Raw genomic sequence first — 19,224 nt, forward strand, 5'->3', positions numbered from 1 at the left:
GCTGATTTATCTTAGGTTTGTGACAAAGCATGACAGTGCTGTAGTATTCAACTGGAATAGAGCTAGCAGGTCGCTGCATTTTAATGGACTTTAGTTTCCAGTGATGTTGTTATTGTTATCATCATTATCTTTTCCTTTCAGAGAAGAGCTAAGCCCTGTCAGAACAGACCATTTTATCAGCATTGCTTTGTTGGTGCTATGGGCAAGAAAATGGCCCGTGATAGAAAAGAGTGTCCCATTAAAGTCAGTAGCACTTAAGTCATTGAGGCCGTGTACATAAATAAAGCAGGATTTGACTCCTTGCATCCCAGAGTTTCAAGAGTAGCCAGTGGCTCTGCCTGGGTGCAGGATGGTGTTTGATCTCCCAAGACAGGGGTTACTGGAGCACGGCTGGGCGGCATGCAGCGCTTGCTGTTCTGGGGCTGGATGCCACCCGTCTCTGCCTCGCGTGCTGTGCAGCAGCGCTGGACACGGACACGTCGCTCACCCGGTCGGCTGGGTTTGGCGAGCTAAACCAGAGGAAAGCCCGAGGTAACCCTGTTAATTTTGACACAGTCCCTGTGGAAGAAGCAGGGAGAGGATGCCAATGGAAGATAAAGTGTGCCTGGAAGCCAGGGAAAGCACTGGGGGCTGGATTATTCTGCAGCTTACGAATTGTTAGGTGGTTTCTCCTGGTATAATTTTAATACTTCCCCCCTCCCCCTCCCCACCTCCTACTCTGTTTCCAATGTTGTGGTTTGTTTGTTTGTTTTTTTTTTTTCCAGGCTATTACTAAAATGTCTGTTGCTTGTCTTTAAGGCAATGAATCTGCAGGGCTTTGACTCGCTGCTTCTGTTCTGTCCAAGCTGCTTTGGCCAGTAATGGCAGGTGTGAGCTGGAGAACAGTGAGGACCAGATCCGGCACTGCATCACAGCTGTGTCTGCTTGTTGGAATCATTTGTCTTTCTGCCAATGCACGATCAAACAAGCCAACGTAAATCATTGTGCTTTAAGTGGATGAGTTTGTCATTCCCCAGACAAGGCGAGCTCTGGCAGCCCGGGAGGGATGGGAAGATGCCGAAGAGGCTGGTTTCTCCTACCCTGCAGGTGATGGAGAGCAGCAGGTTGATGAAGAGGACGTGTTCTCTGCCCCAACTCCTCCAAAGGCTAAAGTTTGAGCTAAGAGCTACCATCCTCCAGACCTGGTGGCTGATGTTCAGCACATCAGGACATGGAGCTGGGCTCCAATATGGCCTGACCTAGCAGCATGGCATATGCTTTGTGCATATATTATAGAATGAAACGGGGAAAATCGGAGCAAATAATGGCCATATCTGGGGATGTGCAGATTCTGCCTCCTTGCTCTCCCAAGCCTGGCTCTGGCATGTGGTCAGGAGGATTTTGCCAGCGAGTCGCTATGTTAGCTAGCAGTTCTCACCTCCTTTTCCTTGCTCTTTGCTTGTTCTTTCCCCTTATACATGCAGCGCCTGGTGCCTGCGCTGCATTGAGCCCATCCTCTGTGTGTGTAGTAACAGAGCTGTAACACCCACCGAGGCCCCTGGGAATTGCTGAAACACAAATACCACTGCTGCTAAATGGTTATTTATACACAACGATAGCCGGTGATTTAGGGTTGCCTGCTAATGTTCAATAAAATGCCAATTGGGTCTGCATTTCTCAAGTTGGTATTTGCCTCTGCCTGCATTTCTTCCAGTTTAATAGACATGGAGAGTCCGCTGTGCTCAGTTAATTCATTTATCGCACTGTATTTCAGAATTGGGCTTCAACGTGCTTGTACCAAATTTGTCTCGTAAAAAAGATGCGTCACATGATTTGAATGTTTTACTGGCCTACCAATATATTAGTAAATCTGTCAGACCCAAATTACTAGCCTGTTTTAATTGCTTTTCTGAGGAAGCCACTGATAGCGTGAGGGGTAGGGGCAATAGTGATTTTGCTGGTTTTAATGGTTGTGGAAAGATGGTAGAGGCTGAATCCTAATGTGTGGAAAAGCACATTTAGATAGATCTCCCATAAATAAATACTTTGGGCTTATGAGGAATTGATTATTGTAGAAAAATATTGCTACTTTTAATGGTAAAACAATTATAACCAGGTTCTTGCATGTTCAGCTGTGTAGGGTGTGATGTCTTCCCTAAGATAGGATGGATTATATGCTGTTGCAATTCGTTCTTGAAGGCAAATTTAAAAAAAACCTTCTAGCCAATATAATTTAAACCAAAATAATTTAGCCAGTTCTTGTGTTCTAGGCACAGTTCTAATAACTTAGGGGGGGAGGGGAGTATTTTTGTCTGTCACCCTTAGCTTTGCGATCATTAGCATTAGCAAACATCACAGGGTTTATACTGTAAGGGAAACAATGTGGCAGAAACGAAGGATCTTAAAAACATGAAGCTTAAGTTCAAAAGTGTTGGCCAACTGAGAAAAATTATTTTAAAACCCATTTAATGTGTCATTTAGGTTTTAAATGATTCCTGACATGTGGTTTGCTGCATGACTTTGAGTTTTTTGGGGTGGGCACCCTAGTATCGTGCGTCATCTGTCAGAATCGCATTTCCAATTACTTTGTTCTCTCTGCATTTTTCTCCAGGGTTTTTTTGGTGTTTTTTTGGTTTTTTTGTTTTTTTTGTTTTAACATGTGGCGCTTACCCTCATGTGAAGGGGATGTGAGGAGGGAGGTGCTGGAGGCTGGAGCTGCCCCTTGGGAGCGTGGCTCAAGCGTGCTGTTCTCAGGTGCATTGCCAGCCCCCGTAGTACTGTGGTTGAGCATGGGCTGAGGGAAATTCCCACCTTTCAGGGGCAAATACAGTGGGGTTTGTGGTGCTCAGATCGCACTGGGGCAAATCCACTGGGATTTGGGTACGATAAGTAAGTTGATGGCTATGCTTTGAACCTCCTTAGTGTCTGGAATGAGATGAGACAGTCCTAAAGTGTGTTTTCATGCAACATGTTAGGTAGTGGTCTAGAGAAGTGATAAACTTTTTGGGGTTTCTTTTTCCTCCTTGTCTTTTGAACTAGGTTGGAGCACTTGATAGAATGAATGCCGCCTTTGACATAGTGAAACCCACCAAGGATCGAACTGCTTCACATTCTGTGGGTTTGGATGTCTAAGCATCCTGTTGGTCTCATCTTTGTTAACGATGTAAGATACTCCTGGCCCATGCTCATGAACTCAAAGGCTTGATGTCCCTACTCTTGGAAATTGGTCCAAACAAAGTTCCCTGACCTGTAGCATCCCTTGAATCACTAGTGGTGTTTCCTGCCCCTGAGGAGCTGCAGTTAGCAGAATAAATGGCTTTCAAAGATATTTTTTTCATCAGGCAGGAGCTGTGGAAATGGATGCCCACTGAAACAAACTCTTAAAGCATAAAGTAGTTGAAAGTAAGTAAAATGGACAGCGCCCAGAACTTCTCGGGTGCTGCATTCACCTCTTCTGCTTCAATGTTCCCATCTTCATTTGGTTGTCAATACCTTGCATGACCTTCTGCATCTTCTCCCAAGTAACTCCGGTGCTTGGGGTGTCAGGCCTGTTTCTCTGCCTTCAGGCATTTGAGAAAGAGCCACGCAGACCTTGCATGCTGATACACAGCGTGGGAGGCCTTGTGCCTCCTCTCAATGAGTTAAAATAGATTTCTCCTTGTGTCTGAGGCATCTGACATCTTGAATTCTTTCTTCTTGCAAGAACTCGCTCCGTGGTCTGTCCCAGTTCCCACTTGAGGAGGTCTGGTCTTCAGCACAGGTGAGATGAACGCCTGCTGAAGACAAGTGATATTTGATGACTGCGGGTCTTGAACTGATCTTTTCTTGAAATAGATATTGTGAGCCTGTGCCATTAAGGGCCTTACACTGGAGGACTGAAGCCTTGAACTTGATTTGATCTTGTCGGGGGATGGTCAGTGGAGGAGGGGGCAGAGAAGAAGGGTTTTGCCACGAGTTGCGTTAGTAGTTCACACATGTTCTGGCTCTTAGAGCACTGTGGAAGGGTGCTCGGGGAGCTGGATGAGGGGGAGGGACCGTACATCCACATTTTCTCTGCTGTTGCTCCTGGTAGCAGAGCCCCTACCCCTCCTTTCTCTGGACAGATGCACCTTTGGTGTGTTGGAACTGGTCCATCACATCCTAAACATCTACTGCCATCACTGGAGAGTGAACCACAGGTCACAGCGTTTCAGATGTCTGAAAGCTGAGGCTCAGAGCAGCCAGCCACATTCAGAAGCTGCAGTGGATGGGGTATGCATGGTGCAGAGGTTTGTGGAAGCCTTACAGACCATGCTGGCTCGTACAGGGCTCCACATGGCTCATGGCTCACCCATGGTTGGGTGCTGATTCAATGGGCATCCAGCTCTGGCTGCTGTTGTCCCCCGGTACCGCTGGGCTCGGTGCTGGTGGGGTAACCCTGGCGCAATCCCCGCTGGTGGGAGCCTGCGTTGCTGGTTCGTTCTTTCTCCGGAGCTGGGGATGCCTCTGTCCTGCTCAAAGGCTTGGTTCGTTTATTGGAAGGTGCGGTAGAGTTACACCTAATTACTCTGAAGGTCTTTTCAAGGTGGTTCTGCAGTACTTTAAATGAGGCAAGGCGCAGAAATACTGTGTTACATTTGTAGGCTGTTACATCAAGAGCTTGCTGGTCTGCTCGGCACATCTTTATACTACTACGGTGCTTTATAGAAGCCAAGTCACTGCTCTAAGTGCAAGGCTTTAAATATAACGGACTAAATGATGCTAGCACTAGCGAGCTCCTGGTGCACGGCGCTCCAATGAGAGAGCCTGTGTTTTTTATTGTTTTAATTAGAGCTTTTGAAATATGGCCCTTGTTCGATTCTTCAGCAATAAAAAAAAAAAAAAAAAAAAAGAAAAGCCTATTTTCTTCTCGGTTATTCCCTGTTTGAGGAGCAGTTGACTGTTTCATTGGCGACTGGCGGGAAGCCTGTTCTGCTCGCTGGCTGCCAGCCATGGGTGCTGGCAAGAGCAGCCGACAGGCCGATGAAGAGATTTACACCCTCTGATTTGTGTATTAAAAGGGGCAAAGCGGTGGGTGGACTTGTCGGTGGCTGATAAAAGACGAGGGCAGTATTTCCACCACCACCCCCCACACCCCCGTGCAGGTGTATTGTACTACTGTGAACAGCGGGGAGGTGCTCCCAGAGATTCAGGACACCCCATCCGTTTGTTGGCAAATACCAGCAGGTTTGTTGTTTGGAGTATCTGCTATGCTTTCCCCTCTATGAGAAAGCAGGGGATTGTCTTCAGCTGAAAACCGTGTCTCTGTCTTGTAGAAGACACTATATATATCTCTCTCTGTAGAGAGAGCTATAGGTGTGCATCTCTGTAGAGTTGTGTTTTGCTCATGGTTATAAGAAGGTCATTGTTTCAGGCCATAATCTTGCAGAATGACAAATTTGGTCCTGGGGAATTCCGAAGTGCTGATAAAAAATAGCTGTATAACGAAGAGGAAAAACAATCTTGAGGGTTGTACTTGAATGATTCGGTTAAAATTGAAATTTCTATTGCTCCGTACGTACGGTGCGTGTGTGGGACGTTCAGGCACAACAGCTTTGTGCTGGTGGTTTGAATCAGAAAGAAAGATCTGCGAAGACTAAGCAGAACTGACCATGAAGGCATTGGATCCTTGATGAAAATCCCACAAACACATTCCCCCCCCCCCAGCATAAATGTGTGGGTGAAAAAAATAGATTGTTTCCATGCATTATGCTGAGCAAAGCCAGCAAGTGAGCCGCATAAAAGGTGACAAGTAAATTAGATTTTAAAATTCTTGCAGTTTTGATAATCTGAGCCGACATCGGTAACACAGGCTAGGGAAAAGTCTCTTTCAGGAAAATAAGTTCATTTATTTCCTGTGATAGGTAAGAGGCATCAAAGGGCAGATCCTGGCTTCATCTTCTTTCAGCTAACCTTTCATGGTGGAATTAGATTGCTGCCAAGAATTGGGGCTATAATAATTGTAATGGACTGTACATGCTGGGAGAGAAAATTGCTGTGCTGGAGGAGACCTGGATGTGCCCTGGTACTAGAAAAGGGGAAATTTTCATCCTACACGGGATGTTCTGAGTTGTCTGTCCATGAGTTATGGTTTCTGTCTCCTTTACAATGAGTCCAGCGGCATTTGAGTGAGCGTGTCCACGTCAGGGTAGGGCTGGTGGAGGAGTTCGATGGCTTCAGCTCCCCTGGCATTGTGTTAGGAACCTGATCTAACAGTAACCTGTCAGGCTTAAAACCTCCTCCAAAGGGGAAGGATGTCCCAGTAACAGGGGCGCTTCTATGGCTAAGGAGCATCAGGCTTTCAGCACTGTGTTGAGCCCAAACTCTCCCCTAAATCCTCTCTTATGTGCCATTTCCATATATACACACAACACGCTATTGCTTTTGCAGCCCACTAAAATCCATCCCTGGTTTCTTTGCCTTTGCTATAAGCTGACTGAGTACAGAGATTCCCTCCAGAGCTGTGCTATTATTTGAGGTCACCTCCATTCTCCTCCTCCAAAAAGGGCTGCGGAGCGAGGAGCTGCCCCTTCCCCTCATCACCGCGGAGCTCCGAGGGCTGGCTAAAGACTGGAGGACCTAACAGCAAGGATGTCAAGGTTCATTTGCTGGTACGATAATTGAATGCCAAGTACAAGGTGCAGCACTAATTGTCTCGCCCCAAAATGGGGAGGCTGAAAAAGCCATGGCAGTTTGGTTCTCCTGAAATGAGGCCAAATGCTTTGTTTGTCTCTGAGTTTGGGATGGAGCTGGCTGGAAGCATCTAAGCTGCTTTCACTCCCCTGGCACAAAGCAGGATGAGTCACTACTCGATCCAAAAGTGATGAGACACATGCTAAGAGGGCAGCAGAAAAGCATGTGAAGTAGGTATTTTTAAGGCACTTGCTTAATGAATATTAAACATAAGTGTTTGTTTAAGCTCTTCCTTTGTTCTTTTCTTTTTAAGATATCTGCTGATGGTGGTCCCTAAGTTTTCTCTGCAGGAATTACATTTTCAATCCTTCTTCAGTAGAGCCCACAGGCTTGAATTGTACTTTAAACTCATTCCCTTAGGAGGATTTCGCTGGAAAACAGAGAACTCCGCATGAACCTGATGCTCCTCTCTCCCCCCTGGCTAATCAGTTTCTGGGTACTGCAAAAGAAACTCCCACTCAGTTTTATGGAAAAAAGAGGAAACGTATTTATAGAAGAGCTTGGGAAAGCTCTGTTCAAACCCCTGCTTACGTTGGATTTTGCTGGTGACCTTGAGCAAGCAACTCAGTTGCTGTAGCAGTTTACAAAGTGCCTAAGAAGCCAGAGGAACTCTTCTGAGTTAAAGCTGCCACATTTCATAAGCTGGCGGCATGCTGGTTTCTGTGGCTTTGCCACCTTTCGATAATTTTAACCTTTATCTGAGAGATTCCGTTCCTCATCTATGAAATGGAAATATCTCTTGTTTACGTAATACAAATTGAAGACTGTGTTGTGCTCAGTTATGTACACAATTATTTCTATTAATTATTACATAAGTGTGTGCATATATATATAAGGCTGTGTAACTAGCTGTGCTTCAGTTAATCTGAAGGTATTTGGACCTGCTGGCCCACTTTGTAAGTAATTACTTGGCATCTCAATACTCAATTTCAATGCCCACGTCGATCCTTATCTCCTGCAGACTTGTTGAAGTCTCTGACTTCTTAAATCATACTTCCAGACTTTACACTGTGTCTGCTCTCCCCATGGTCGCAGCTGCTGGATGCTGAGCAGCACAGGCAGCTGTGATGGTGGGTTACAACTGAGATCCAGGGAAAACAAAAGAAGGCAAATGAAGAGTTTATGAAGATTTATTTTTAAGGATGCTGTGTTGCTCTTTGAAATTCTCAGTTACTTTTCAGCATCTTATTTTTTGATGGAACAGTTTCTCTGATGTGCGATAACTATATCGTCATTACCCATAATTTACGTACTTTCAGCCAGCCGTGCTCACTTCTAGGGAAGCTTGTTCTTGTGTATCTCCAGGAAGGAGAAATGAAGGCAATCCTGTGTTCACATCCTAAATCTCAATCATGGGACCTGCGTATTCCCTGATTCCTGGTGTATTTATATGTGATGTGATCTACCAGCAGGGACCGTGTCTGTGCATTGCAGTTGGAATCTCGGTACTTTGTGTTCAAGGATGAAGTTTTACAGGATTTAAATGGGCTCTGTGCAGGCAGAATGCATACAGAGTGTGGTTTACATTTAAGAAAAATAAATAATCTAGCCTTATTTGTAGTGGTCATAAGATTTTAAGTGATTAATTCCATCTCTGGGTATGAATACAATTAACATGTAGTTGCCTAATTTAGATAACCCCGTGGGTTCCCCAGCCAGGTGAAGGGAAGAGGGATTCGCCTCTTCGCCGAGAGGAAAGCCCCACTCTGCACCGAGTGCATAGGAAGCCTTGGGAGGTGGGTGAGATAATTTAGGCATCAAGGACAAATGCTCACACATTAGCAATGTTCGTATTTTATATTTTAGCATGGGCACGTAAATTTAATGAAAACTGGGTGCTAATAAGAAGAGATCATCTGTTCTTTCCTGTATACCGTGCCAATGGCTGGAGCAAAGAATGCAGCTGGAAATTGGGGCTGTGGAGCAAATTAGCATCATTTTGCTAAGATTTTGTGTTTCCTCTGGCATACTTCGCGTAGAGTCCCAGCTGGTGGTGGATAAGTATTACTGGAAATCCTCAGTTGCTGGCAGGATGAAGCCTTTCCAATATCAGCCACAAGTCTGAGGAGTGGGTGAACTTGTCTCCTGTTGAAAATAGGTAATAGTAAATATGCCAATGAGTATTTTTGATGTGTTATTTTCTGGCCTCATCTTCTCTTGACGTGCCAGGCAGTTTCCATCCTGGGCTGGTCCCCTCCTCTGCTTCGCACCCGCGTGGGATTTGTGGCAAATGGGTTTAACCTCCATCTCTATAAACCTGAACTGCTCAAATTTCATACTTAAACCATGGAAAAGCATAAAATAGGTTGTTACTATTCATTTTATTATAATATTAAAATGCTTCTTTTTGAATCCTTTTCATTAGCCTGATGGTGTTAGGGGTGGTTGCCTGGTACCCCAGCATGGGAATTCCCCGGCTGGCAATATTGCTGAATGCACGTTGGTAACTCGGCGATTATTTTTTGTTTTCCATCTGATTAGTTTCTTTTAAACCAGAAGCTTGCCTGTACAGCTTGTAATCAGTTTTATTTCCTCGGAGATGTACGGCTTCCAGTACCATAAGGTGGGGTTTGCAGCAAGAAGGGTAACATTTTTATGTAGCTCCCATTTCTGTGCATGAAGTTGGTACTTGGATTATTTGGTGAAGTCTGTAGGTCTTGTGCAGATAATTCTGCTGCATGTTACTCGGTGCACATCTTTTCGGAATTGTAAACTGCAGCTAGCGAATGAAAAAAGGCTATTGAGTGACTAAACTACAGTACCTTTTTGGAAAGCAGCCCGTGGAAGAGAGAATTAGACAGCAGTTTCTAAAATATTTACATTTCTAGACGCACTCACCCATGCTCGCTGCCTTTCGTATTTTCTGAAGCAAGCAGAAGGAAATCACTCTTTTTCATTACCTTGGTTTCTTGCCCTTCAGCTATTCTGTGAATTGAAAGTGAAAAAAAGGTCTGGTCTTGACATTAAGTAACCTTGCAGACTTTAATTTGAAACAAACAAAGCATTTAAAGCGGTTCTTCTCGGGGGGATTGTACTGAGTGCTACTAAATTGCTGAATATTTAATAGCTAAACATGTTCCAGACCCTGAGGTCTGTCCCCCAAATGATAAGCCTTTTTATTAAGTGAACTTTAATTGCTTAATAATTGGGTCTTCTGTAAGGAAAGATGGGGATCCTGATAAGCTGCCAACCAGCCTGCATGGCAAATCGGAGTTGGGTACTGCTTCCAATTAAGTTTTTCTGAGTAGGTTTGGGTATAACGAAGGGAGGTGCATCTGTGACCCTTTGGCTACAGAGCGAAGCGGCGCCAAGGATCTGCGCTGTTTAGTTCTAGAGCCTGTCGCCGAATGTGACTTTCTCAGAATGTATTTGCTGGTCCGCTCCCTTGAGCCAGCTCCCGACAACCCAAACATCTGTGTAGTTTCAAAAACTGTATTTAAAATAAATCAGCGTAAGCCAGGAGAGCTGTAAAAAGACACAGTGATAGTTTTAAGGTCTCATATATTACAGTCCTGCAGAGAGATGAAGGAGTTCTGGACATAAACACAGAAAAACGTGCTTAGTGTCTTCTCATTGGGACACAGCAAAAGGTTTTGCCACATCCTGTTCTCTCATGTGTAGATTGTATGGGGTGTGTTTTTTCAGCTTTGAAAGAAAAAAAGAGTTGGGATACCTGCAGAAAGGAGGTGGTGTGGAAGCAGGGCAAGGTGTGAGCTGGCTGGGTGCGAAGGCTTGGGAGGTATGGTGCTGCCATGGAAAGAAAAGAAATCCCTCAATAGCAATTGTTTTAGTCCTCTTTTTTGCAGTAAATTAGGTTTAGCTCTCTTTCCTCCTGGAAAAATGTGCAGTTTTCAACAGCTTTCCAGGCCTGTTCACACTGTGTTTATCTTCAATTTTTTAATTTTATATATATATATATACACACACTTTTTTTTTTTTTTTGTTAAAGTGTCGGATGCTTCTATTTTTCTTGCTTGCACCAGCTTTATTGGGGGTGCAAAGCTGTTAGCTATGCGTCTGTGCCAGTAGCTCGGCTGGAAAGTAGCATCCTCAGTGTAACAGGGAGGCGTGCGAGGGTGCAGCAGGTAGATGGGGTTGGGTACCACTGCCACTTCTTCCCTCATTTTGTTCCCTGTTCCCAGCGATTAGGAAATGCCACTGCCCACACAACAGCAGATTCATGTCGGCTCTTTTTTTTTTGTGTGTGTGTGTGTAAATACCATTAGGAAGCCTGCGCTGAGCCAGTTTCAGTTTAAAGCTTTGCTGAAGAATTCCCCTACTTCAGCTCATGGCAGCGCATGCCCCAGGCTGCACGATCTTGTCCTCGCAGGTGCTCTGTGAGACAGGAAAATTGAGAGGAGAGATGGGGGTCAGATATTCCTCACACTGGGAAAGAGGTGTTTGAACTGGGGAACGAACATGGGGTTCCCACTCAAATGCCTTTCCCAGTACAGGATCGTTCTCCACTACACCAATTTGCTGAATATTTGGGTGGTGTTTTAATGCTGAGAAAGGTGGGGGGGGTTATTTTTTGCTTCCTCAGCTTCTTAATAGCCTGTAATGACAGCTCCTTTTTGCAAGCCTTTGCTGAACACCAGCTGACATAATCTGAAAGATACTTGTTTCCTGTATATTTTCTGGTGGCTTTTAGTGTGGTCTTCTCAATTTTTTTTTTCGCTCTGTCAAATACATGATGCCTGTTTGCACAGACTTCTGAGTGATGGTATGTACTTGTATGGCTTCAGATAGTCCCTGAAGGCAGGCATCTGTGCCCAGCTGGGCTGGTGGCTGCTCGGGTCATTTCTGGGGATTGACCAGGATGAGAACCAGAGCAGGTCCCTAAAATACATCCACACCATCTCCATCACATCCCTGATCCAAGCAGTTGCTTCAGCACATCTTCTTGATTTGTCTTTCTTATACTTGGCTTGAATGAAGACTGATTCCCTGCGCCCCTGCCCCCCTTTATTTTCCTTCAGTACGAGTTTATCTATCAGTAAAGCAATGATGCTTCCAGGTAATAAAATCCATGATCTTGACATCTTTCACCTGCACTTTGAATCTTGCAGCGTCCTGTTCTTGCTGTGTTTTTCTTCTGTGCAGGCTGAAGGTTGTGGTCCTCATGTTTTCCCACCAAGTGGGGCTAGGGCACCTGGGGGTTGTGCAATTAAAACTCCCAGCTCTTCTCTCCCACCCTCATTAGCCAGAAAAGTTTCATGGAAAAACAGGCACAGGCCATTCCCTGTTGTAAATATTTTGCTTATGTGACCCAAGTGACTTAAAGAGGTTATTTTTTTTAGAGTATTTTTCCTTTTATTTGGAGGGAAGAGGAAATAGCTAGATTTGACTGTAGCATTTTCTTGGTGCTTTAAATTTAAAATCTTAGGTAAGGTTTAGTTGTGCTTTCCTTTGAATGCCAGCCTGTTCTGAGCAGTTTGGATCGCGTGAGAGCGTGTCCGTACTTTGTTAAAGTTGTTCCTGAGTGGGTTTGTAAGTAACAGGTGCAATTTGTTACTCTTTATGTTGATAACACATCTTTTCTTTGCTGTTAATGAGAGTAATTTACAAAGGAAAGTGTTAGTCACGCCACCATTATAGCAATCTCCAAGTAGTTTTCAGAATAGCGCACAATTTTTTTATTCACTTATTTTAGTCTGGATTTGTTAGCAAAATTCATATCAGCATGGAAACAGCATACAATGTCTGTTTTCAGCACCTATATAATGGTAATTGTTTTTGGTGTTTGGCTTTTTTTTCCCTTGTCTTTGCAGGACCACTGAGGTTTCTTTCCCAGACAGAATCTGTTACGGCTTTTGCAGGAGACACAATTCTGCTGAAGTGTGAAGTTGTTGGGGAGCCCATGCCTGCGGTGCACTGGCAGCGAAACCAGGAGGACTTGTCCCCGAGCCTGGGTGACACGCGGGTGGCTGTCCTGCCTTCTGGAGCTTTACAGATCAGCAGGGTTCAGCATGGGGACAGTGGGGTCTACAGGTGCCTGGCAAAAAACCCAGCCAGTTCAAGAACTGGGAATGACGCAGAAGTCAGAGTTTTGGCAGGTAAGAACCACTGGATGCTTCTGCATTGCCCTTTTTCTCTGGTCTGGTCTTGTCCTTTCGGTTTTCTGAAGAACAGCCCTCATGGGGCAGGTAGGCTGATTTATCCTGCTTTCTATCCAGTTACCTCAACAAGTTTCCAAGGTCATCTTCACAGGGAAGAGCTCAGAGACCTTTAGGAAAGCAGTTGGATGAGGAGATGACACCGTAGGGTAGTACTCCTGCCGCCTAACTTCAAGGACCAAATTTAGATTTGTATGAAGCTGGTCTCTTTTTTTTTTTTCTTCTCCCCCCCCCAACCCCGGTCAACGGAGTGAGAGAAATATTTCCCATCTCAGCATACCGTAATTATTGTCCCAGAGAACTCTCTGGAAGAGCTCCTCCGACTCTGTTGATGAGAAAGGCAGTCTGTTGGCACTGGCTGCTGGATGTACCTCCTCAAATTTAGGCTGCTGGGATACTTCAGTGCCTGGTGTGATTTGCCCGGAGCGCGGCTTGGGATCAGACACAGTTTAGCTGTGACAGGTAACGTTCCGAAATTCATGGCCTGGTGAGCATCTTGGTCTCCCTTTTAAAAAAACTCATTAGCTTAATAGATGGTTACCACTGTGGTATAGCATCGAGAACTGAGCACCAGAAGAGTGGTTGCAAAAGGTATTGCTGCAAAGTCTCCTTCCCACTAACTTGTAACCGCTAATTAAACCGGGCAGATGTTGCGGTTTTAGAATTATTTTTTTATATATATATATGCATTTTCTAGACAAATTATTTTGGTTTGCCTGATTTCTCCCTGAGAGGGGATGGAGCAGGATTGCCTGACTAGCCCTAATATATATATTTGGAATCAATATCCTATAGGAATCAGGAAGGCCAGGATCAGGGAATGTGTCCATGGACTAAGGCAAGCCAAGCTTGATGTGTATCCTTGCTGCTCGGAGTGATCTGTAGCTCAGGGGCTTATGGCGATGGAGTTTGGGGTGTTTAGGATTTGCCACCAGAAAAATAAACCACCCCCCAAACTCTAAGCCTAGGATTACAAACCCAAGCCCGTATCCTCACACTCTGCTCCAGTAGTAGCTATTGATCCTTTTTGGAGCCGCAAAGCAAAGTAACAGCTAGGGGAGTTGGCAACAGGAGATGACCACATCACCTGCAGTTCCCTGTGGGTTTTTATTCCTAGTTGCTTCCCCCCTCCCCCTAGAATTTGCAGCTGGCCTCTGTAGAGTGGTCCTGACCCCATCCGTGTGCTGGTCTAATGGGGTGCCTCCAGGGTGGCTGCTCTTGGGGCTTTCAGCTCACCATCAGCCTCAGAGCCCATGCCGTTCCTCATGCACCGGGCAGCACCAAGGCATTCCTGCCTCTGTGTTAGTAACAACAACGAGATCCAGGGTGGGGTGGGATGAAGATGATTTTTTTTTTCCAGATGTTTTGATTTAAAATGAAGAAAAGCACAAAATTTTGTATTTTAAGACAGACCTGGAAGATTTCTCTTCACCTCCTCAGAGTATTGTTAATTTGCCATGCATCTCCATTTCTGATGGTTTGTGGATGGATTGATGTTTGTTCCTTTTCCCAGTTTCGGTCGTTAACATCCTGGCTAAATGGCCTCTCTCAGGCTGTCTATAGGAGAGAGGGGAATTAATTTATCTCTTCCTAGCATGTTAAAATTTTATACCAGGGAAACAGTGGAGCAAATAATGAGGAAAATATATAACAAGGAACTAGTGGAGTCTGTCAGACTTTGGCTTAGGGCAAGCAGCAGAAGGTCTCGTTTCAGGATAATGTGAGCAGACAGCAGCTTTTATAAGAAATGAGTGGTGCTCCTGAAACAAAAATTCAGATCTTACTGAGCCTCTTGGGAATTTTGTTCTCATGTGCACGCTTTGATGATTCAGAGCTATCTGATACTTCACGGCTAATTCTGCCTCTCCTGTTTTCGCTTGTTGGGAGAAATCTGTCTTCAGTTGCAGCTCTCCTCTATCATAATTAGTGAAGGCAGAATACTCTTGTTGGCCTTTTTCCCCTGGTTAGTGAGGAGGAAAAAAAAGAAAAAGTCTTAAATCCTATTCAAAGGAATAGGCAACAAAACAACAACCAAAATAAGTAGCTAGTATCTTATAATTCTGTATTTTAAAAATGCTGCTTCTTCCCCAGATGGTGGTTGTGTTTTGTTTGAATGCACAGCACGTCTGTTGGGATTTGTGGCAAAACTGACCACAATCCTGGCAAATATTTGCTGAAGTTCTCTACAGCTGCTTCCAAAGAGAAGTATGAGGGATAAACATCTTTTGTCTTTTAATTTCTTTGGTCAAAGTGCCTGTGGCTTAAATACTTGATTCGGTATTATGGTGGGTCTGCAGTTGTCTGTATCTCCTCTTGATAGAAAAAATCATCACCCAACATGAAGACAGGTGAGAAAACCAAAATATTTGCATGAGGAAATTATGGTTTTCCCGGACCAAAAAAAAAGTATGATTCCCCCTATCCCGGACCCAAGCCTGTAGTTTAACTTGCCATATAAATGAGGGAATAGTTGAGCCTTCAACCTCCGTTACCAAAGAGGAGTTTGTAGGTACTCGGTGTGTCTATAAATGTGGGGCAAGGCACTGGGCATGAAGATTTTACTCCGATAACTAGGAAAGGCTTTACAAGTGACTGTTTGTAAGTGTTTCCTATGTTTGAGTCTACCTGGGGAGGGTCTGGAAGGGGCTGATTCTCCCCATGGTGCATCCAAAATGAATTTTACAGAGCTTCAGCCTTGCAAAATCCTCCCTTGGAAACCGTGTGCCACAAAAACGGGTCTCACACCATGTTTATCGAATAGTCCCAACAAACCTGAGCAAAACTCTTCACGAGTTTTTAACGTCAGGGGTTTATTTATTGCTCTTCAAATAAAGAGTGGCCGTTGCAGCTGTTTGCAGAAGGCTCATTTCAAATGCACGTTTTTTCCACTTTTCTAATTGAAGTGCTCTTCTTTTCTCTGGGGTCTAGAAACTTAATCCCAGGTGAAAAGTTTCAGCAAATACTGAAAGCATGAGGAAATACATATTCAGATAACTACATGCACTCACCTAATTAATTTAGAAGGATTAATGCTAATATATATATATGTATATGTATATATATATATATAAAAAAAAAACAAACCAAGCCCCACAAAAGTTCTTATACAAACCAGCGTGAAGGAATTAATTCTCAGCTGAATTCATTGCTTCTCGAAATTGAATAAGTTTCTTTGGGAGGTCTGTACACTCCAGAAATACAAATGATGTTTTAAAAGCAGAAGTTGAATAGTTGGATGTCTGAAAGCTATTAATTCTCAATTTATAAATAATACTGCTGTGTTTATCATTAGCCATTGAAGTGATCAGCCGCTGTACTATTGTCTGTCGTGGAGGCTCCTTCTCTGGCCCTGAGCTTGGCTGCTGAGCTGCAGTTCAAGATGACGGTAACAATATCATGTCGTTCCTTTATAGGTCATGCAAATAGCGTTTGGCTGCTGCTGGGTGATTCCGCTCCTTCCTCACCATTGCGTTCCTGAGGAGGCAAGCAAAAAGGACCAGGCAGTAACACATCCCACCAGGAACAGGGCAGGAGAGGGGTGGTGGTTGTGTTTGAGTAACTGCATACACCAGGAGCTGCCTCTGGAGCTGAGGCTTGCTCCTGTGCTTAGGCACCTCCCTTTGTTAAAAGAAAAGTCGTTGTGATGTTAATTAATTGGTTTAAATACAGCGTAAAGTGGTACTGATGGAGTTTTGCAGCTACCACTGTTTCACCTTGATTTTTCCGTGGTCATGTTAATAGAGGAAGCATCTTGTCTGAGGGCATCCGGTCTAGGAAACGAAAGGGGTGGAGTATATTGGATTACATTGTTTGGTGTGAGTTTCTTGTTTATTAGGAGTTCTATAGTTAAAATTAGCCTGGAGGAGGGTGTGGCTGAGCTGGAGCATGCAACCTCTCTGTAGCTCAGCCATCAGTTCCTCATAAAAGACACGGGGCCTGGATCAGGTGCGGAGATAAAGATTTCTTCTCATCTTTTCTACCCCGGGAGGATCCCTGTGTTGATGTACATTCCCTAACAGCCACTAACTGTTTAAATCAGGTCTTTTACCTTAGTCTTAACCTCCGCAGCTAGTACTCAGCAGTGTTTATTCTTAGATGAAACCAGATGTGGCCCACTTAAAATACATACTAAACTTGTGAATTACTCTTTTTTGAAAAAATTGAACTAATTCCCCATTTATATTCTCTAGCAGCTATTTGCCGTAGGGGTGCCTTGCCCTGATTCTGATAAGTACGTATGAAAACCAACCAGGCAACAAAAAGAACCAACCAACCAAAAAAAAAAACCCCAAACCCCAACAGTCCCAGTTGTGGCATCCAGATGTGCAAATCACGGGGTGATGCAGGATGCCAGAGCTGGGTCCCTTCCACAGAGGGTACCAGATGATGGTGTAAGCGAAGCTCGTTTGGATGCTCCTTTGCCAGCAAGGTGGTGATGCACGGGAGCCTCTGCTTGTAGCTGAGGGTGCTTGGGAAGGGCTAGATTTCTGCTAGGTGAATGCCAACCGAATATAAGCTTCCAGTTTGAGGCAGTAGTTGAGGGAGTGACTGCCAATAAATTAATAATAGTTCAGTGAAGAATTAAGAGTGTTTACTGTACAGTGCCTGCCTTTTGGTAAACACGGGGGAGATTTCGTACTTCATCCAGCAGATCTTTATAGACTTGCTGTTAGCGTGTGCTCTCTAAGCACTTACTTGGAGGGAAAGGCTCTTTAATCTGCAGGTTTTCATAAACCGCATGAAAAACTAATGACTAGAAACCTGAAGCTATGCTCTTGCAAGCAGAGGAAGGTGAAACACATAAAACCAGTAATAGCCATCGGAACTGTTTATTTTTGTAATGAATCAGTGCAAAACGCAACAGCAGTTGTGTTTAAATCAAGGTGGGGTTTTTAGTCAGTGCTCCTCCTGCCTTACAAACTGAGCAACAGATGGATCAAAAGCCTTGTCCTGAGCAGCGTGCCTGGTGAAGGCATCCCTTGTGCTGCTGAATTGCCAGAATTTCTAGCAACGGTTGCATTTTGGTCTCATTGGGAGAGAACCACTTGGGTGGGGTATGCCCTGTTACAAAATATGCTGTGTTTCTTAGTGATAGTCTAATTTTTCCTGTTTTTTTTTTTTAAATATTGGTAGTATTTGGATCACTTAGGGGAAAGATATTTTCCTGTTTGGGAAGTATACCCACGTAATAACTCCCAGTATCTGGGTTATGCCTGCTTCCAGCTGCGCAAATGAATAGAATTGCTGAGTAGCTTTATAAGCTGGCTACATTCTGACCTTTAAGAAAAAAAAAAAAAAAAAAAAGGTTAAATTTACAATGCTTATTAATAATCCAGGGGAACGAGCTATTTTGCCTGTCTCCCCTGGTTAAATCTGATTAGCTCTGAAGTCATCTCTTGCCTAATAGGTATAAATAGCAGTGTCCCGTTGTGGGGAGGGAAACCGCGGAGGCGGCGGTGCCATCGGGGTGTGCTCTTAGCGCGGAGCTGATGTGAGGAGCAGCGCCGTCGCAAGAGTAGCAACTGATAGTTGGTACAGAGGGGTTTGCTCAGCACCTGCCTGGCTCCTCGCCCCGTTGTCGGTGAGGAAATAACACGTAAAGTCATCGGCGATGGCACGAAATGGGATGATGGGCTTTAGGAGCTGCGTCGGAAGCACAGCTGGAGTTCAGGACAGGGGCTTGAAGGGTAGTGTAGAATTTATTGCCGAACGTATTTGGAAGCAGAAGGTGTTATTGGGAAGGTTCCTGGTGTACGGGTAACCTTAGGCAATGGAGCTGGCTTGAGGCTGCCAATGTTGGCAGCCAGAGGACCGTAGGCTGCCTGGTGGATTTGGCTCCTCAGGGAAGCTCGAGGCAGTTCCCTTTATGTTTCATCACAGATCCCGCTCACAAAATGCGCTCCGCAAAGAATCCCAAACAGAAAAGAGAATTCTGTAGTGTTCGGAACAGCCTTGGTGTTCCTGCTTTGAGATTGTGGCACTAGAGCTTTAATATGGAATATTGTTTTAAACTACTAATAACAGCATCCTGTGAGTGACTGTTAATGACTATGGCTATTATAGATCCCAAACTGCAGAGGTGACAGATGCAACTGAAGTCTGCATTCAAGTTTGGCTTTTTATGAACTGGCATTTTATTTTTTTATATTAGATTTGTTTCTTTTAATTGTATGAAACACATTGCTTTCTGCTCCAGCCACTAAACCAATTTGCTAGCAAAACATACACAACTGTCTTATCACCGCTACATTTTGTGAAGTTATTGCTTAAATCAAACAGAATTCCCCTGTGCAGGAGTCAAATTAGCAGCCAGAGAGAATTTCAGTGGAATAAATCAGATGGCTATTGGGGAATTCCAAGTGTATTTTTATATATATGCAATAAAATGTTACTGTAAAACCCTGGAAGGACAGACAGC

General features: G+C 44.4%; 1 protein-coding gene across 1 annotated transcript in view; it reads left to right on the plus strand.

The window, feature by feature from the left end:
- The window catches only part of DCC (DCC netrin 1 receptor), a 558,365-nt gene that overhangs the window by 247,186 nt on the left and 291,955 nt on the right, over nt 1–19,224 (plus strand). The window contains exon 3 of the mRNA XM_055791107.1: nt 12,462–12,746. Within this exon, the coding sequence (XP_055647082.1) occupies nt 12,462–12,746 (285 nt within the window). The remainder of the gene's footprint in view (nt 1–12,461; nt 12,747–19,224) is intronic.

This window comes from Falco peregrinus, chromosome Z (assembly GCF_023634155.1).
Source record: "Falco peregrinus isolate bFalPer1 chromosome Z, bFalPer1.pri, whole genome shotgun sequence".
Classification (NCBI taxonomy): Eukaryota; Metazoa; Chordata; class Aves; order Falconiformes; family Falconidae; genus Falco; species Falco peregrinus.